The 21,397-nt window shown below is 39.6% G+C and overlaps 1 protein-coding gene across 1 annotated transcript in view; it reads right to left on the minus strand.

The window, feature by feature from the left end:
* The window catches only part of opa1 (OPA1 mitochondrial dynamin like GTPase), a 36,934-nt gene extending 16,244 nt beyond the window's left edge, over positions 1-20,690 (minus strand). The window contains 30 exon segments of the mRNA XM_035653088.1: positions 1,818-1,928; positions 2,301-2,394; positions 2,509-2,625; positions 2,888-3,028; positions 3,264-3,343; positions 4,613-4,651; positions 4,654-4,720; positions 4,998-5,150; positions 5,451-5,616; positions 6,752-6,828; positions 7,028-7,092; positions 8,048-8,163; positions 8,249-8,321; positions 8,516-8,588; positions 8,976-9,106; positions 9,230-9,329; positions 9,645-9,716; positions 9,813-9,887; positions 9,982-10,062; positions 10,321-10,434; positions 10,746-10,832; positions 11,005-11,109; positions 11,308-11,361; positions 13,095-13,250; positions 15,010-15,092; positions 16,980-17,033; positions 18,536-18,643; positions 18,783-18,879; positions 19,201-19,525; positions 20,485-20,690. Coding sequence (XP_035508981.1) covers positions 1,818-1,928; positions 2,301-2,394; positions 2,509-2,625; positions 2,888-3,028; positions 3,264-3,343; positions 4,613-4,651; positions 4,654-4,720; positions 4,998-5,150; positions 5,451-5,616; positions 6,752-6,828; positions 7,028-7,092; positions 8,048-8,163; positions 8,249-8,321; positions 8,516-8,588; positions 8,976-9,106; positions 9,230-9,329; positions 9,645-9,716; positions 9,813-9,887; positions 9,982-10,062; positions 10,321-10,434; positions 10,746-10,832; positions 11,005-11,109; positions 11,308-11,361; positions 13,095-13,250; positions 15,010-15,092; positions 16,980-17,033; positions 18,536-18,643; positions 18,783-18,879; positions 19,201-19,525; positions 20,485-20,513 — 3,043 coding nt within the window. The 5' untranslated portion in view covers positions 20,514-20,690.
* Positions 20,691-21,397: the final 707 nt, after the last annotated feature.

Consider the following 21,397-nt stretch of genomic DNA (forward strand, 5'->3'; position numbering starts at 1 on the left):
TAACAGTACATGTGCACAGTCTCATGGTACAAACACTACACACAGTACATACTTAAAAGGTGTTTAACCAATGTACACAAGACTAATTGCTGTAAACTGAATGATTCTGAATCGCTTACTGCATGGAAATTCTCACATAAGGAACAGCACTAGTGCACACAAGTTTCCCCACAGATCATGGTGGGAGGAAAGGAGATTGGTAACCTGCTTTAATAGCCTCTCCACAGAGGGTTTCTGGATCGAATCCTGTACCAGCAGTGGAAAAATTAGTCATGAATTCTCAAGTGTAATAGATAGATAGATGGATAGATAGATACTTCTAAGAACTGCTGTCAGGGGAGTTCTAAGCAGCAGTCTGTGTACCTCAATCAACTCCCTGTAGATAAAGCAAGATTTAGATATCCACGGAAACACCGGACAATATGTACAGGTCTGGTCATGTCACTGGTGGCACAGTCCAAGAGATAAATAATAGTCAATAACTAGAGGGGTAGTTTGTGGCGCGTTTGTGCCAAAAACAAAGAAATCTTGTCCATTCATCTCTGGTTGCCATTACCACCATTACCACCATTAACACCATTAACACCATTAACAGCAGGCTCAAATAGAGACCAGACCCATAGTGGTTTTCAGACTCATAGCAGCCTCAACTGACCTATACACACAATAAATGAGCACAGCAGGCATGTGCGATATTTTTTTGGGTCTGGTTCACGACAAATGTGGTATAATATTTTCCTGAAGAACCAACAAACAAACAATCCCACTATTCTATTTAGTGCCTAAAACCTAAACAATATCATATATGTAACATCAGAATCAGAATCAGAATTAGATTTATTGCCAAGTAAGTTTTTACACCTATTTTTGTTGTGATTTTTGTGTGCTTTGTATAACATGACTCGTTTTTCAATTTTAAGTGCTAAGGGCACTTTTTTTTACGCTTTTTTAAGTTTCAGCAGAGGATTGCCATTTGCGTTACAAACAAAGATGTGTCCATGTCCAAAGTGTTGCCATTGCTCGCTGAATAAGTAACAGCCATTTATTCTGAATGTGTGTGTGTGTGTGTGTGTGTATTCTGAGAGAGAAGAGAGAGAGAAGAGAGAGAGAGAGAAGAGAGAGAAGAGAGAGACAGAGAAGAGAGAGAGAGAGAGAGAGTGAGAGGGAGTGGTCTTGGGGTTGGTCTTTTTAGGCAAGTGGGTTGCTGTGTTAAAAGGTACAACCACACACAAACAATTAAGTCTCCAAAAATAATAGTTAGCCATACATGGCACAGTTAACACATATGGGGAGAAGCATGGTGGGTTTAGGGTTAAATGCAGGTGGGAACCATAAAATGATTTAGTTAATTTAAAATATATACATCAATCCACCACCTTGTAAGATCAGTGCATACCAGTGCACACAACCCTGTTTACAATGTGGAAGCATTACTGTGGATTATATGAAGACTTGCTGAGGTGTCTGAGAGAAGAGCAACAGTGAATCTGCCTTAAAAATAAGATTAAAAAGCAAACTGCCAGTTATTTTATCAGTTTGATGGTTTAACAATGAATACTGCTTTATCAGACAAGTCAATACAATTTCCTTAAGCACTACTGCCACCTACTGACAACTTCAAGACTTCTTGTAAAAGAATAAATAAATACAGGATACCACACGCTGAAGTATGTAAGCCACTAAAGTCACACACCAACCAAGTATGGACAAGCTGACAGTGACCAACTGCCTCTTTTCACATTTTCACTTTGGCCTTGTGTCTTCATCATTAGCTTATTAACAGTCATCATTTTCTGCTCTAAGTCTGTGTGTCTTACTGAGATCCTCGGCCAGCTGGACACGGCGACCAGTGATGAGCTGGGTCTTCCTCTCCATGTCTTCCCCGAAGTCTTCCAGCACCTCCTTCACGTTTTTCTCCAACCGGCGCACTAAGAATACAAATTGGGGAACAAACACACACAAGCAAAGCATAACAATCAATATTTAATTCAACAACAATGCCTCAGATGTTTGTCTCGATGTTTCCATTGAATGATATGAAAACACATTTTACCATCATTAAAAAGGTTGGGAGAGGAAACATCTATTGTCACAACATGTGTTTTTGAGTATACTGGTAGTAGAACTAATTTCATTATTGAATGGTTATTGATGACCTGGATAACAATTTATGGATCTTGGCTAGCAGTAATGGTTTCCCAGCTGACCCAATGAACTATATTTGGACCACTTTGAACTATGTGATTTTTGTGTGTTTGCAAATTCACAAATTGAAAAAGAAAATATGCCTAAATCCTTACCCTCAGTGTTTGTGAGCTGCTGTCGGAGAGTGTTGGCTGTAATGACCAGCATCCTCTGGATCCTCCAGAACAGTACTACGTCATTGCACTCCAACTGTTAAAAACATGCAGACACACACCTTAGCTTTTCACACATTGACCTTAAATATAGCTGAGAATAATGTGGAAAAGAAAGACAACAGGGTGATTACTCATCCTCTCTCCTTACCTCAGAGTCAACAAAGTGTCTCTGGTAGTAGTAGAAACCTCTCTTGCAGAGGTTACAATGGGACAGAGCGTTCTGCAAGAAGTGTCGGCGATACAGCTGATGCCATGTGTCCTTGATCTGACAAGGTAAGTTAGTAATTCTGCAGTTAATGGATGGTAGACATAATGAAAGAGGGCATATATAATGTATGCGGTTATGATTTTTAATAGCAAGCTTTTGTTTTAAATGAGCAAAGACCAAGATAATTCAAACTGGGAAAAAAACGATTAATTAAGAAATAATGAGGAACACTGGACTATTGTCACTATTTATAACATTAACATATTTGTTCTATCTCTTGTTTAGAGGCTCAGAGACATGACAGGTGCTTTAATCTCACCAGCACAGGGTCAACTTCAACCCCTCGTCCCTCCAGATTCTTCCTGACTGTGGTGACTTCGTCGTTGGCCAGGTAGGCTGTGTGGTCATCGTGTAGCTTCAGCAAGCGCTCCAACTCATTTTTTGTTTCATTACGAATGTGCTACAAGGGCAAAGAAAATTAAGTGAGCACTTTCATCATGGTGGCAAATGGGTGTTAGACTATTATGTCATGTATTGTGCACTTCCCAAGTACAGCACATGGGACTCGGCACTAATGTTGTACAACTGCATTTTATACCAGTCAAATGACATAATTCCACCTTAAAGTCTCTGTGGGGCCTCTAAAAAAACAGCAGTTATACCCAGGGATTTGGGTAGACTTCTCAAACTCTGACCTGTTCTGGGGTGCGATTCTTCCAGTTCAGCCACCTCTGCTTCCAGTCTGGACCCACCATATCTCTGATTACTGAATCAGCTACAAGGAGATAGAAGAACAAAGGAGAAAGACAGCGAGAAAAGACAGAAAAAAGAATGAATGACTGTGTGTCGTGAGTATGTTACAGTGTTCCCCACACTGGTTTTACTAAACCTTGTCTAACTCTGAGAATGAGTCACATTTATTAATTTACCTACATTGTGGTGCAGACTACTCCTCCCAACACACATGCAGACCTATACTTCATTTTCAGCAATGGAAATTTACATACACACACTTTGAACATCATTATTATTTAGCCAAATAATCACAAACTGACTACTGGGACATTGAATATTTCAAGTAAAAATCAACAACTTACAAAAGGGAGACAATCAAACAAACTATTTAAATATTTACAAGCTCAAACTAACTATTTACACATAGGCTAAGCTATAGGAACACCCTAATCCAGAAATCCGGAGAGAAAGAGTGAGACATAGGATCAAACGTGCCCCGCATGCCACACCTACTGACTGCCTTTGCACAGCTTAAGAGGCAAGGTATGAACAATATTATATTGGAATATATTTCTCACCTTTTCCCCCTGATGGTCTGAATAAGTTGCTAAATTTGTTGCCAGTCGCTGTTTACAAATGAAGTCGCTAAGAAGGTCTGGAAATTCACTAAATCTAGCCAGAAAGTTGGCAACAGTGACTCTATAAGATTGATTTTGTGTGTAAGCGTGCGTGACATAGAGCTTGTGCCACCTCATATTTTTTGAATTTGAACAGATAATGTAAATGATACATCCCATGATGTATAAATGTTATAATTTCATTTGTAATGATACATTTGTTTACTGTGCCAAAGGAGATCTTTGTTTTCGATTTAACATAATAATAAATTACTTTGAACAGCGTTAGTGCCATTCTTAGGCCTGGTTCACACTGCCGACCTAAGCAGCGTGTGATGGAGGAACAGCTGTGCCTGGCACGCACTCAGTGTTTATACGGACAGCTTATCAGTTGTGTGGCTGCTGCTGACAGCCCCATCTTTCTTACTGACTTTGCCTTTGATAAATACTATACAATTAAATCCCTGTTAACATATGACGTACGACTGCTCTAATCAGTTAACATGGGTGCAGAAACAAAAAGCAAGAAAACACACGCATTTCTCAGGCAGTGTGCACCAGCCGTTAGCCAACTGATACGCACCTAAACAAGGCTTTAAAACATTTCAAAGGTGTTTTATAACATGGTTAAGACTGGGTAGGGAATCTTAGTGGGTAAGTGACACTGCATGAGGACATCATGGCTAACGTACTGTCTTTGAGGCGTGAGTGCAGGGTTTCCTCCATGAACTGATGGCTGCATCCCACTGGGGCTTGTCTGTGATGGAACGGTCCTCCAAGGCATTGTGCTGGATCACCCTCTGACACACACACACACACACACACACAAACACACACACACACACACACACACACACAGGGCAAAAATAAAATCACATTATTTGAAATGTAATTTATATTAAGTTTAGTACCAGTTGTTAGCATCATTTGGAATTTGTACCACTGTAAGACTATGAGACCATTTTCTTTATGTTCATTGCACATTATCATTAAATTGTGTCTGCTTTGGGAAGTGTGTTCAACTAGTGCGTATGCTGTGTGCATCCTTGCACCCAGGGTGATCTACTGTGTGTTTACCAGGCTGTCCATGGCCCTCTCATTCCACTTGTGTCTCTTGATGCTCTCGTCCTTCACGGCCTCCTTCAACTTGTCAAAAATGTCGTCTTGGTCTTTGCCTTTGTATTCAGCCATGAAGCGGGCAAACTCTTCCTGCAGTGTCTCCCAGGCAACCTAAAGGGAAGCAAAGTATAGTGGCGAAAAAGAAGGTTCATTTTCTCATAAAGCCACATTTCTGAAATCTGCACCAATTAGTACATTGCAAAGCTAAAAAAATTTTATGTCAATAAAATGCCAAATAATTTAGTAATAACAGTTTTGCAACATGCTAATTTATTTCTGAAAGAAATAGAACAGGAACGAACTCATAACAGATTAATATTTAGAAATGTCCTTTTCTGCTGAGGGTCAAGATCTGATTTACTGAATTACATAATGAACGGTTGTATAAAGACTGCAGTAAGTCTGCGTTACCTCCAGTGCTTTGTGTGGTAGCTGCTTGTCAGTCCACTGCTTCAGCTTGATGTCTACGGTGGTGTTAAAGGTACCAGAGTCCATTGTTTGGGCAGCAGGCAGGTAAATGTTTTCAATCACATGGGTGGAAACACGTTCCCAAAGCTTCTTTTGCAAGATGGACTCCCTGGGAGAGTAAACAATAACACTTAACTGGAGCAGATAGGTTTTCATTAGCACCTCTAGTTGTTGTGATTCTGGTTCTTTGTGTTCTGACTTCTAGTAACATGTTGAAGGTTTTTTTTTTATTCTAATAATTATTCTTAAGATTTTGATTTAAAATCGATCTAACAAGCAAGAGTTTCTTTCCAACACAGTTGCCTCCAGGTGTCCAGCTCAGCTCAGTTAAGTGACCCAGTGGGGTAAGAAAACAATGAGTGAAGAGGGATCGTTCTGGGCTGAGCTGCTTTAACTGGTGTAGTCAGTGCTGCTGCAATTGCACTTGACTGCAGATTCCAATACAGCTCTAGTCTGACCCTGTTAGCAGCAACCAGCCTCCACACTCTCACTCCATCTCTCCATGGCAGTGTGGCAATGAAACAAAACCCTCCCCAAGTCCCGTTAGAGCAGACCAGTGCTGTGCCTCTCTCATTTATCATAAACGCATGCTCATATTTCATTAGGCTCCCCTTTTGTTCAAGCTAGCACTCCTCACTGTCAATAAGTGCTATCTCCAATAGTGCCGGCTGGCTGCTGGCTGGCTAACAGGGCCACCCCTGTTCCCGACCATGGGCCATTCATCAGAGTATTGATCTGGGAGAACTGATGGCATGCACACTGGGGACGGCCACAACACCATGCATACATCTCATTTAGCAAGGTTTTCCTCATTGGGGGTCAAGTATAACTATACATTAAAGCACAGATAAATGCACCGAGAGATAGACCTGTTGTTTGCTCTAAAGATAGCTTTCCACTCAGGTTTGGTTGAGTGCTGGAACAGTACAAATACATGATCTAATTGCCTTTAAGCAAAGATCAGGTAGACAATTTTACACAGATGGCACCTTATTAAGACCAATATCCTACACAGAGAGGATAAACTAACAATAGTAAAATGATGATCTATATTTACTCTAACTGACATATGACCGTAGGAATCGCTGTGCATTTGGAAAATTAGATAACATCTTCACTTACAGGGTTTGTCCCTAATTTTTCTGATTGTTACCCCTATATTATAATATATAAGACAAACACTGATAACAGCTTTGATTTTAAAAGATAAAAAATAATGATATATTTGGTCATCATTAACTTACCAGTGTTGTGGAGTCACTTGACTCAAACTAATGACTTCATCCAAGATTTCATTTTTGGCCTTTTCATAGAGTTCATTCTGCAAAAAGACAAAATCACATCTGTGAAATCTGTATTGTTACTATTTGTCTTTGGAGAATGTTCATGGAGTGCTAATTTTTCAATAAAAAGCATTTCCGACCACAGAGCCACCAATGAGCTATCACTTCTTTTTTAGTATTTTACTTTTAAAGAGAAACGTAAACGCTGTATTTGCAATTGCTGTTTGTATTTCTCACCCTGTCCAGCTCTCTCAGACGAGGGTAGTTGTTCTTCCATTCAGTCTCCAGGTTGAAGCGAGATGCTGGGGTGAGGACGGAGAGTGAAGATGAATATTTGATTTAAACAAACCTTTACAACATCAATAGGAACAATCTCGAAGTTTCCATTTCACATAAGTCAAATGATGATTGCATACCAAATGGTTATATTATGAAATACATTTTTTTCACCTTGATACGTGTCATTTGGCAAGGAGTCGGTCTCATGCCTAGATGAAACTCATATCCTGGATGTTTCTATTGCTTTTTTTTTTAACTTTGATGTTACACTCCATCAAACTCTAATTCTCTATAATCAACAGGCAACGACCATACAGGGACAGGGCCTGCATTGTTTTAACTTGGTATGATAGAAAGGCAGCTTTCAGACTGCTAATGGTGCCTATTCTTTAATAGAAGTAGGTGAGGACACACTCACTCTCTTAACTGGTCCCTTAGGAGAAGAGGGGATGGGGCCAATCATACACTCTTTATCAAAAGTCAGAGTTTTAGTTCCCATATATGCACACAGAGACACAGTGACAGACAGACAGACACACACACGCACACACACCAAGCCTGCTGTCCCTTTCCACAGCTCCCTATCCACAGTAGAGATTAGGCTAATTGCTGGTTTGTGGGGCCACGGTGGCGCCAAGCATGGAGGATGGAGGCCGGCTGTGTGTGATTTGATGGGATATGGATCGATACACCACACAATAGGCCTGTGGGAACTGCAGTCTCACAGCCATAAATCTCTTGTGCTGTTAGCAATGGGCTTGTGATTGTCTAGACTAATTGCAGTTGGAAAGCAGTACTGCAGAAATGTGCGGCAGGTTGGGCTGACTAAAGCCAATACGGGGAGGTGGGAGAGTTAGACGAAGAGGAGGAGTAGCACCTGTTCCCTGTACAGTTAATAAATAAAATACTATCATGTCCATTTCACACTATTAAAAGGATGTCTGGGATGTGTTTTATATAAACATTGTGCAGGCATACCTTTGAAGACATCAGCCTGCTGCTCAACAGACTCCCTAACCATCTTCCAGAAGCAATCAGAGACGGCCAGACTCAAGTTCTTGGTGGTCACCTGGTGGGCCTTCAGCATGCCATCCCTTGTTGCATACATACATTCATTGTCAACTTTCAATGAATAAATCTGATGAAGCATTAAAGTTTAGTGAATCGGGTGCAACTTGCCTCAGTAATCTGGAGTTCTGGAAGAAGTCTTCTTCATAGTCTTTAATGGAGTCTATGCTTTCACCGCTGCTCCCTGCACACAAGAAGAGAGCAGAACAAAGTGTGAGCAAATGACAATTCATGCTGGATTTAAAATAACAATTTGGAAAAACCAAGAAAAATCTCAATCTCATCTTGGTTACAACAAGAGGTGTCATAAAACCAAGTTAGTGAATTAGGACATGATTATGAACTGAAAGTCCTCCTTTAACCAGTGGTACATGTTACCTTTTCCAGTCACTACAGCAAAGTAACCCAGGGCTTTCATCGGAAATAGCTTTCCTTCCACTATTTGCTGGATCTGAAAGAGAAAAGGTAAAACAAAAGAATTCACAACAGTCCACTTTGTAGTAGAAGCTTCCCCAACACTGGCTCATTGAGAGACCCTCAAGTTAAAATAAAAGTGCTGAGCTCCCTCTTGTGGAGCAGCTGCATATAGCTTTACTCATAGCAGCTGACACTTTATTCACTGGTTTGAAGAAACATGCAAAAGCAGCTGTTTTGTTAATTAAATTTAGCTTTAGGTTAACCCTTTTTGATGATTATCAATAGAGTCTGTGGAGAGATCCATGCTTGTGATGAAATAAGTGAATAAGTGCCAATGCATTAATAGTCAGTACAATCATTTACATATTAAAGTAAAAAATTTTTATTGTAGTGGATTTTTGGGAGAGTTTAGTTGTCTTACTCTGTTCGGGCTGGCCAGGTTCTTTTCAGCCAAGTCCACCTTGGTTAGGACAAAGATGGTCCTCTTCCCCTGAGGGTCCATCTGGCTAACCAAATCTGTTACAATGCTCCGCTCTGCATCCACACTGCCATCTGGAGGGAGACAAGGAAGATCACAAGAGATATGACAATGGTCTCCCTGCTCATTATGACAAGTGCTGCCTTTATATATGATTGTTGCAACTGTGAATACAGTACAGTACACTCATGACTCACCCTGAATACAGAGGATGATTGCATTGGGGTTCTGCATGTAGGCCTTGCTGATGCTGAAGATGGTTTCCTTAGTATCTGATGCCATACCTGCCGTCACCGTCTGAGAGAACACATTAAAAAAAAAAAAACTTTTAAACACTGTATTTGTATTACTGTATCTGTGAGGACATTGGCTTTGATTTCTCATGAGTAATTTCACATCAGAGAACATTCGACATAAAATCAGGATAATAAATCAATAAATGTTCCGTGCATGTTTAATAAATCCACATATGGAGCCATTAACACATACAGTAGAAGAAAGATTGATTATCTGAAACAGACTTATAGCAATAATAAAAGAGTAAAATAAAAAAAGTAAACAAAGTATACTGTAAACATTCCCACCCGTATTAATTTAAGAATGTATACTCACACTGATGACACCTGGTAAGTCAACAAGCACCATCCGTTGGATACCAGGGCCTTTGACACTCAAGGATATTGTCTGACAAGCAGAAAACGATCATCATTATTCTATGAAACACTGCAGGTAAAACAGCAAGTAGCAGCTTTGAATGGAAATGGAAGCAATGTGTCCAACCTCACAACTGACTGTCTGTCCCTCCTTCACACTCTTCCTCATCCTCAGCTCAATTTCATGCCTCAGAGCAGCCAGCTGCAAGAAGAGGAAGAGAAGCCAGATATAAACAGGTAAACAAAGTGCTAAAATTCATATTATGTGGATGGAATAAAAAGACTTAGTGACTTACATCCTCCTCCTTGGTAAGGTCAAACTCTCGGCCACTGTCCTTAAACATGGCGACGTGATGGGGGCCTTCGCTTAGTGTTACCTACAGAAAGAAGATGAGTATTGTCAGGGGCTCAGACAAATTACACAAAGTCCACCCAGGGGACCAGGGTTCCTACATATTACATTCCAAAAATACCTTAATTGTCATTTCTGGCTGGCAATGGCTGTAAATGCTGCCATTTCTGACGAGTTATGACAATATAACAATGTACAATACAATGTAAATGTGTAAATCTTTTTTTTCCTGTCCTTTTAAAGGAAAGATTACACAAACATCAGCCATTCTGGTCCCACATACCTTGACAGGAGAGCGGGTCATCATCTCTCCTGAGCCCCTGGGGAAGATCCTGGCCTGGGCTATCATCTCCAGCACACTGGTCTTCCCAGCACTTTGATCCCCGACCACAACCACCTGAAACAGAAGAGCAGGAAATATGAGAGGAGTTGGACAAAACACAAATAACCAGACAGAAGACAGAAGAGGAGAAAAGGAGAACAGCTGAAGCCAATGGCACAAGAACAAAGTGGAAAAGAAAAAAGGAGGTATTAAGTAATCAGGGTCCAAGAAATATAAGAGTTTACAGACTATTGAATATTAGCATGTTTATTGCTCTATTTCTCTCAGAAACCCAAAACTGTTCAAAATAGAAATCCTTCTAACATATTATATAACTATAATCCATTTTCATGAACAGTAGATATCTACATGTGATAGCTCCTTACCCTGGGTAAGTGGTCCTGGGTGTTGTAGTTGGCATCGTAGTCAGACAAGATATCCAGAACTTCAGAATACAAGTCAATAAGGGATTTCTACATGAGAGGACACAGTAGTAAGTTATATTAACGATATGTATCAGCAGCCAACAAAGACTTGTAGCAGCATTGCAGACACTGGATAATTTAAGGGAATATTCCTGCATCTGTACAATGAAAACATTTGAAAATTATATGGTTGTGTGTCGCGTTTCTATGCACAACTCACCTTCACTTTCCTTTGGTGAATGCCTTTATCATCTTTTTGCAGCACCACTTTCCTTAACTCTTTATTCTCCTTCTCCAGTCTCTCCAGCATGCGCTGATATTTTAGCTATGGGATAAAAAGTAGAACACAATGCTCAACCTGCATAAATAACACTTTGCATGTAAAAAGAAAATGTTTTTGTCAACATCTGGTGGCTATTTAATCTGCTTGATTTTCATTTCATTTCACCGTGAAATTAGAAATACAGTATTGTAAAATATTGGACAATAAGAGCACTAAAATAATTGAATAACATAACTGTACCTGTGTACGGAGCAGTTCTTCTTGAAGCTGATCTAGCTTTTCTTTGTCTGATGTCTAGAGGTTGAAGTAAAAAAAAAATAGAACAGCAACAAATTGAGTTAATGCTTCCTTTCTGTTTTGAAAGTAAGGGCTTCCTGTTACTCCCACTGTGCAACTTCACAAGCATGAAATCCCATCATCACCACGAAGGTTGATTACGTGCACACTGTTACAAAGAGAATCAATATTGAGAGTCAAGTTAATGCACAAAGAGAGGAATAAATATTTAGATTTTAGGCAGACACTACTCATTCTGGTATTACTCAGCACTGATCAACAAGCTATTGATTGACAAACAGGCACAAATCACAGAGTAAGCCCTGAAAAATACAGCTGAATATAATCACAAAATCATTTTATTCATTATAGCTTGATTTTTTATGATTGGGCAAAACTCATTTCATTATCTCTTATACACAACATGTTTGTCAGGATGAGAGACAGGACAGAAAGCAGGAGACACAGCATACATGAAAAAATGGGATAGGCAGCAGAAGAAAGGGAATTTAACTAACAGAAAGACAAACCAAACTATTTCTACACTACACTAAACAGACAAGAAGTGTGCTATTAATGACCATCTAGCGATATGCACAGACAGTATATGACAATGTTTTTAATATGCTTCTGCCTTCTTGTGGACAACTCAACTCTCATTTTTTTTTTTTTTTTAATATATATAGCTGTGTCCATTCATGGTAGTTTTAAAAAAAAAAAATGCAGCTCACACCATGCAGCGGGTTGCCACTCCACTCCATGCAGTGTTTCCGTACATGAATGGAGGGTTGCTGATGATTGTCCATCCATTTGAATGAGAGAGTGAGACTGAGCTACGTCATTGAGCTTCTGGAACCAGGCTATGAAGGTCCATGCATGCCTTCTCCCCACGACTGACTGGTAAAGCAAATTTTAGCACAGCCTGACAGACTATGGGGTAAAACATAGAGGTTTCTGTTGGGTATTGTAGGTGACCGACTGAAGTATTGACAGGCCAATTTGTCTGCATTACAAATATCATGAAAATAAGCTAGGCTAAGCTAAAAGATAACAAAAAAAACACTAGTGCCATGGCTTTAAGTAGAAGGATAGACACAAACACCTGTAAAATATAATGCAATCCACTGCAATAGTAATGCAATAAATGCATTTGGTCAGAAATAGTATTTGTACCACGTTGCATTCTATTTTAAGATGTTGCTGTCTGAGTGGTAAACAAAATAAACATTCAATTTCGAGAGAAATTGAACATCGGCATAAACAAACACTGCATTCATTGCATGGCCACAGCACTGGAATGTATTAATGTGTTAATGAGTTATTTTGCAGCTTGTTCATGTCCTCCATCCCCTTAAATTCATTTATAAATTGAGTCTTGTTTTAATATTCAAACTGGCAGCTCTGTTCTTACAAATTAAAGAGCAACTTAACATCAGCTGAAAATACAGGTGGTTTAATTTCTTAATTTGCTGCAGATGTAGTACTGAATTGTACTAAAGTATGCAACAGAACTGTTGAATGTGCTTACAGGTGCAACAGAGCACACTTCCGAGCACATCCAACCACAACAGATCTGCACCTTTTTAACAGAAAGGGCAGCAAAACACTCTGCATTTAGCCTGCTGTTAAATGTCTCTATTATTTTGTCAAGGCGGCTGGTAGAAAGTATATATTCTGTTTCTTCTCTCCAGCTGTGACCTTTTAGAGGCATTGGTGGGATAGGGCGGATCTAAGTGGGTTGGGACCTTCACCTTGCGCTTCTGTTGAGGGGGGCTGGGGTTCGGAGGCGGACTGGGAGCAGGCTCTGGCGGTGGGGGACGCGCATTATTGGCTGCTGCGGCCCGCCGGACCTCCTCCTCGTGCCGCTGGATCTGCTGCTGAATTAGAATGAGCTCGCCAAGCAGACCCTGCTGGGGTACGTCATAGTGAGAGACAGGTAGGAGCAGCAACAAAGACAACAACCAGCCACTGCGCTGGTCAGTCATACAGGCAAATGCTGCACCCAAACAAGGCGACAACAGAGGAAACCTGTGTCTCAGTCACTGGCATTGGTGCTGTTCAGGCTGGGGAATCATGATACAAAGCTGGAGTTTAACAGCATCAAGGTCTTTGGCTTTAAAAATCTTGCCACCATCATCAGTACGACCCAACAAAGTCAGTCTCTCTCATAGACAAAGGGGAGATGTCAAACTTTGCCAGACTGAAGGCAGAGGAGGTAACTAATACCACAACCAGCACCTCTCAGCGAGTGGCAACAACAGTGACTCTGTTCCCTTTCCTCGCCATCATGCACCACAGTGGATTAATGACTGTATGGAGGATTCAGACAACACATAACTGATTTTCCTACTTATACTTGTAAAAAAATACAGTAAGAGACTGGAAATAAATTCAGGCTTTACTGGAAATAATAACCAAGTTCACAACACAGCGTTTTAATGTACTGCAAATGCATAACTGGTTTGATGAAGCTAAAGATGATGATTGAATAAGCAAAGCAAGCACTGGGGTGTTTCTCTATCAGGGGAGAAGCACAAAGCGTACTGTATAGCAGGTGAAATTTGCTTTAGTTCCAGGGTCTCCAACATGACTTCATCTTTGCTTACTTTGGGCTGTTTCTTGCTTCTTTCTACTCTACGAAAGGCACATTAAATACCTGTTCAATGTAATCTGAAGTGAAACATCAACGTAAGAGTTGTGTTGTGTTATAGGTGCTCATGTTGGAGACCACGATTGCAGACTAAAAGCAAGGCGTAGAAGAGGAAAGCCATTATCTACTTTCTAAATGCGCTTCTTAATATTATTGGTTAAACCTTCACATCATTTTATGTTTGAACTTTAACTCTGTACAGTGTTAAAAACACACACAGAAACATGAAAACAAAAACTCTGTGGAAAAGAATAAAACACAAAATGAACAAGAAAGGACAACAGAAATGAAACAAATGTGCATATAAGTGTTCTGCCAGACATTGCTGTATAATAAAAAATGTTCTCTATTAATTAGATTTCAAGCATGACAAGAAGTAAAGCAACTTTTGAAGCAATGATAAATATCAGTGTGCATAAACTCTGCATAATACTCTATATTCTGTCAGAATGAGTGCCATACACTTTCCCTTAAGTCTGGACAGTTAACCACATTTTTACTTTACTGTACAACAGTCATGAAATGGGAAGAGCTGTCTTACCATAACATTAACACTCAATAGCTTATCTTGAATATACTGTAGGCTGGTGGCCAGTCTGGAACTCACAATTCACATTCAGTAGAACCGATTGATTCAAAACACACCCAAAAATATAACATTTTGACATATTATGAAACATATGCCATTTAGTGGTCACTTTTATTCAAACTGCTTTGTCTGTGCATACGTTCATATAATTAGGACCTTGTTTAAATGCAACTTTTAACAACTTCAACAAGAAAAAAAGAACCACTGCTGAGTACCCTTGGAGCCTCAGGGTCGTTAAATACTATGGTTTCATGCCTTGAACAATACAAAGTCAAATATAAATTTCTTTGGGTGGATTTTGATTCAATCCACTGCAGTTCTTGCCACTGAAGTGAAAGGTAGCCAAGCTGCAGACGGGAGCTGAGTGAGACAGAGTGGTGGCAGAGAGGACAAAGCTGAGACGTGTCAGCAGGTTTTATAAACTTGCCTTTTTGTATTGTTTGTCGCTGCCATCTTGCTGTGATGCAGCAGATGAATCTGTGGCTTTTAGTGGAGGATCGCCGGAGGTTTCTACCAGAGGGGACATAACAACACAGAATGAGGTTACTTATAAAAATGCATCATTGACTATTGTGAATATTGAGTGCTGATATATAAACAATACACAATAAGGCCAATGGAAAAAAGAAGCCATCAAAATAAAGACCAGAGCGATTAAATTTCAAATGTTTGGACAATCTTGCACTGATATATACGTATACAACATGTACACACATATATATACACACTTATAAATGTATAAATTATACTGTACAAGCCAAATTTTAGAATTTTGCTTAAACCTCAACTTACCCAAAATTAAGAACTCCCAAACTTAGCTTTATGGAATAAAGCAGTCCATTATTAGAATTATTGAATTATTGACCCAAGTAACAGACTTAATTTACAGGGACTTTAGTGTGTTTTTGTTAGTCAATAAACTGCAGCAATGCTTAAATAGTGCACGGCACAGCATAAAAATTAAGGCTGTTTAAAGAATGCATTGGTAGTTATGTTATTATTTCTCCAATAGGAGTAGAAAGTGGTTAATGTAGGATGAAATCAGACACCCTGACAATGACATCAGACACAAACAAAACTATCACTGAATGCTGAAAAAAAATCAATGAAACAGATTTTTTTCAACAGTTAAAAACACTCAAACTTAATATTCAATGATCCACTTTGTGCCCAACTTGCGTTTTTATTATGTAAACTAACATGCTGTTATGCAACTTGCCATGCACAAAGCAAAGTCTGCTTAGCCATATAAATGAGGCAGGTGTTCACAAAGGCACCACATAGTAATGTCAAGTTCATAGTCAAATATAACAATCTAAGCAGACTAAATATTTAAATAGAACAACTTGAAGCCGTATGGAAAAAGTATTTTCCTTAAGCCAGGGTGTGAAGTTGAAAATAAAAGAGCCAGGAACACCCCTTTGCTTATTATATGACTCACAACAGAGGTGTGGTCCTGTCTGGCCTGGCAAGTGTCTGTATAAAAGGCTTTGGAAGATTAGGTCTTTCCATATACTAGTGCATATAAACATAATGCATTTAAGGGGTTATAGTATTATTTATTTATCTATTATTTTACCACTATTTGGCATCAAGAAAACACATTTTGTGTAAGTCAACATCTTGACATATCCAATGGATGTTCTATGTAAAGTTTATTTTGTGCGCATTTTCCAAACATTTGAGAGCAAATAAGTAAAGGCAGAATGAGATCGTCCCAAAGATTAGTGAATGTTAGTGTGATTAAAGAAAGCAGCCCATACAGGCCAGGGGAGAGAGAGGGTAGAAGTCAAAGGAGGCAAAAACCACAGGTAGGGCAAAGTACAGCCAAGAACAGTCGTGTTAAAGAAAGTCAAAAGGGAAGAAGGGTACATACTAAAGGCTAACACACTGGATCTGCATTTAAGACGTTTTCAGACCAGGAATGTAATATTAAAAATCATGGCAGGTTATTTTTTTTCAGTACTTCTGCTTTGATATGAACGTGGGAATAGTAGCCATTCAAGTTCCCCCAAGATTTTAAAAGAAAGAGGGAGAGAAACTTAAAGATTGAGGCTTTTACTGATTCTAGTAAGCAGATTTTGGTCAAATTGGATGTCTGTATAAATCTTCAGAATAATCCAAGATGGGACCTCTTCACCATCCTAGTGGCAGGTCATACATTTCACTGAATACAGAACCTGTGTTAACCATGAACCCTGCCATCACTGACAGCAGCACTGGTCTGCAAACTGGAAGCCAACGTCTTGGGAAGATGCTCTGCTACCGCCTTTAGCGCCGAACCATGGCAAGCAGGAACCCACAACCATACCAATATCGTGGCAAGATGGTGGTCAAACAGCAGCAGAGAGAAAAGAGGGGGAGTGGGCAGCGCTACTGAGTGCAGGGTTTACACACCTAACAACAGATGCAGACCAGAAGCTCCTTTGACTTCACTACCCAAACTCACACCTGTGAAGAATGTTGAGGAGGACAGGAGGGTAGGGGGAGGAGGAGAAAGGAAGAACAACACAAGATAAAAATCATAAAAGACAGAAGCAGAGGGATGGTGGTCAAAGCAGGGACACAGCTAAATGATGTGTATTAAAACAAAGCTGTTGCTGTGCCAGAGCTTCGAGTGAAGTAGCCACTTAATGAGTAACTGTTAAAAGAGATTAAGCACAAACCAAACTGGGCCGGATCCTCAATGAGCCCAAAATGTCATATTGTGTCTTTACTAGTCGATTGACAGGTTTCTTTAATTTAAGGCATTTCCTCTACTTGCTAGAGATTTGTAGGCAGAATCTGATTTATTCGTTAATGTTGCATTATGACATTAAATGTTATCAATTCCTGGACTGGATGGAATAAATTCTGTCAAATCTGTTTGGACTCAAAGTCGTGATTTCAAAACACCTGGACTATAACAGAAATATTGTGGTTATATAATGTTTTTGACTGCATTTACTCTTACCAGGCAGACTGGGAAATCGAAATACAGAAACCAGCTTCAAATCTGCTGAAACATCTCAACAAAGATTCAACTCATAGTATGTTGAAGATAATGTTATTCAAGGGGAGCTGTCCCTTTTGACACAAAATTAGCACCATTACCAGCCAAACTAGTGATAAAATGCAAGTGGCTGGTAGATTTACTGGTGCTGGTAGAAACGATTGAGTGGCTGGTAAAAGTTGACCTCTAACAAGCCATTCTGCTAGTTGACAAAAAGCCTGTATGTGCACCATGGTGCCTGATGATGTGAGCTGTGTTGACCTAGTATGGTTTAAAGTTACTCCTCTTCTTGCTAAGGAGGTTTGAGTTTCTGCCTAACCGTAGTTAACTCCTTATATCCTATCATTCAATGCATATGCAAAATGATATCAAGTGATTTTAAAAAGATGGTGTATGGGGATGAATTCAAGGTAATGAGAGCTTTCAGGGGACAGACTTGTACTGAGTTATTAAAAATTATACAGTTTTTGTGTTTATGAACAATATTGCATTCGACAACCATCTACCCAGTACTGCTCAGAAATGTGCCTGGTCCCATCTGAATACATGGCTGTTTATTTTAACCAAAACACATGGTTATATGTTATTTGGGGTAAAGGAGGACTCCCTTAGCAACCACAACCATTAACAGAGGGGGTTGTTGCAGAAAAAGCAGCAATCTAGAGCATGAAGCAGGCTACTCTTTCTCATATTATTTCATAACCCTGAGTCTATGTTATCTCATTATTCTCAGCTCACATAGAGGTAGGAGTAAAAACACAAATAACATACTTTAAGCATTGTATAGGTCACCCGACTGGATTGTTAGTTCTATCATATATAAATGCAGAGGCCAATGCAGATGTAGAATGCAAGTTTGTGTACAAATTCTGTTATCCTTATCTAAAATGTGGACTCTGGACTTATTTTTACTATGATGCAGTAACTTTATTAAGAAACATTTGAGGTCTTGTTCACTCACCAGAGGATAGGAGGCTTTTGAGGAAAGTGAAGTTCTCTCCTATCTTGTCTAAGTCAGGTAGTAGTTTTGCTATTTCCTCCATCTCTGGTAAAGCTTTGGCCAGTTTATCTGTGGACACGAGAGATAACATGTCAAGTGGAGTACACAGAAAGGAAAATTGTCCCTGTTTTACTGAAATCTGGAGGAAAGAAAAGGCCAGGAATTAGCACATTCATTTGAACCATTACATTAAAATGAAAACACTTACCAAAATCAATTTGTTCACTCAGTTCCCAGACAAAATCAGGAATGACCCAGTTGTATTCACTAAAATCAGGCAGCATGTCCTTCCACTCCTCGTACGTCTGGAGATAAAATGACAAGATTATGTTATCATTACATGAATGAAAGTTCCTCTACTGTTTTCAATAAGCAACCAGTGTGCCACTACCGCTAGAAAAGGCAGGAGACAGCGATTTAAAATGCCACGGGAAAGGTTTTGCCACACACGACAGCATGGGTAAAACTAAGATGGTTGGTGGTCTCTGTAAATTTATCACCCAACTTTAGTTTATATCTCTCTCACTTTGTGATGATGAGGTAACTGAGAAATAAAAACTACCTTATGTGCAAGATGAAGTAGGGAATAGTTGAGAAATTCTGAGTTAGACACCCTCAATGCTGACCTTTTTCGCCGTGTACCCTCCTCCCACTGCCGAGCCCAGCAGAATGTATCGGAGCTTTAGCAGCCGCGCAGCGAGGCGAGCCACCCAGAAGTTGCGCTGCTGCTGGTAGTTACGGCCGCCTGACCCTGGGGGAGGCTTGGGAGGCCGCATGGGCAGCCGTGACATGGAGGTGAAATAGCGGGCTGCCGTGCGATGAGGAGGACGCTGAGGGTTGTTGTTCCCAGAGTAGCGGTGATGGATGGCACGGGACAGAGGGTGCAGCTTCTGTAGCGGTACCCGAAACCTCACCCCCATGTTGGTGGAGACCAGGTTCCTGCAGGCCATGCTGAGGTGACAGAGAGATTGCACAATAAACACAAGCTCACCTTCCTTGCGTGCCTATAAAACACCATAATACCTGAATATATAATCTCAGTGGGAGCTGTCTGATGTCTGATGATGCAGCTACCATCCAAAGAGAAACATAAAATCAAATGTAAGTTTTAAGAGAATCATTTTAACAGATAAAAATGTGACACTTTGCAAGAAGCTTGTATTTGTGTTAGTGGTTGTTGTAACAGTTGGAATAGCAATAGTAGGGTTTTAGTAATATAAATAAAACTAATATTTCTGAATATCCATCCTGTGGCTCCATCATCAGGAGGTGAACTAATCAACCTCCTAAATACAAAGAGTAGCAACTTCCCTTAGTGTAATAGAGCTCATAGCTAAGGTAGTGTGTGTAAGTCTGTCATACTATGACAATAATTTGTAAGTGGTCCTTTTAGTATAAAGTAGAACCAACAATAATGCTGCAACATGGAGGCAAATTTAAGATATGAGATAACAGATAAACAGATACGCTAACAATCAATAAGCAGTCAGCAAAACATTCAAATACATTTTGTAAATAAGTGTGCTGTCTGTATTACTATCACATACTTATCTTAACAGTATTAGAGAGTATTAGAGCCTGTAAGTCGATTTGTTTGTAATTAATAACACTTGACAACCGTGTCCAGACTGTCAGATGAAACCACAATCTCAGGGTTAAGGTAGCTCACCAACGTTGAGTTAATCTAAGGTACGTTTATAACAAATGACAGTGACAGTGAGCGGAGACAGGCTGTGCATCCAGATAGCTTTGATACTGTCTTTTTACAAGACGACGGCTGTTTACATGAGGCAGGTAGCTGGTAGCTAGCTCCGCTGTCCTCAGCTGTCAATGTGAGCAGCTCTGTGCGTCCCTCGGCTAACACCACTAGCTTTCTGTTTGCAGTTTCCTTTATTAAATGAGGAACTTACCAGGCAGCTTTACTCCCGACACGCAACATGGTGCCGTTATCAACAGCGGATGAACGCAAATCTCTTTCAAATTCACTCTTTAGGCACGGTTTAATTCATCTTTCCAAATGGTACACATCTGCTTGCCTGTTATGGCAGCTAACTAACTTAGCTCGTTAGCTAACAAGGACACAGCCAGAATGACAGTCTGTTTCCGGTGAAAGGTACAACCTTCAAATCGGCCCTGACAGAACACACACCAGTGAATTCATTCCTACGAACCCACAACAACGCGCACCACTGTGATCCATACTGTGTAATGTGTATATATATATATATGATGGTTATATGTGTGTGGTATATATATATATATATATATATATAAATATATATAAAATAATAATGGATAACTGTAAAGGATGACAGAAAGTCATTTTCATAATACGTTTACATTGTAGCAAGAATTTATATATATATATATATATATATACACATTTTTAATCTTAAAATGTTAATTTACTGTACAGCAAGAGTTTATATATTTATATACATTTTTGATTTTAAATTTTTAATGTACACAATTTTAAAATTAAAGATGTATACAATGTACACGTATTGTGAAAATAACTTTCTGTCATCCCTGTTAAGTTTCTAACATAAGAATGTCTTTTTTAAGTTATCCTCTATTAGTTTTTATTTTAAGTTATCCTTTATTAGTACTAGGAGGAGGGATGAATTGGTGCAATGAAATTGTGAGTAATTCCCTCAAGCAAGTTCTGCAACCTGGCAGACTTATGTAAAGGGAACATATGGAGGTCAAAAGACACCATCCTGAGTCCTACCTGTCAGTTGGGACATTTAAATGGTCAATACTGATAACATGATTGATAAAGTGGTCATTTGAATAAACAGGTGCAGCCTAGACTAGTTAAGG

Source organism: Morone saxatilis, unplaced genomic scaffold (assembly GCF_004916995.1).
Source record: "Morone saxatilis isolate NCDOM2014 unplaced genomic scaffold, NCSU_SB_2.0 Contig12, whole genome shotgun sequence".
Taxonomy (NCBI): Eukaryota; Metazoa; Chordata; class Actinopteri; family Moronidae; genus Morone; species Morone saxatilis.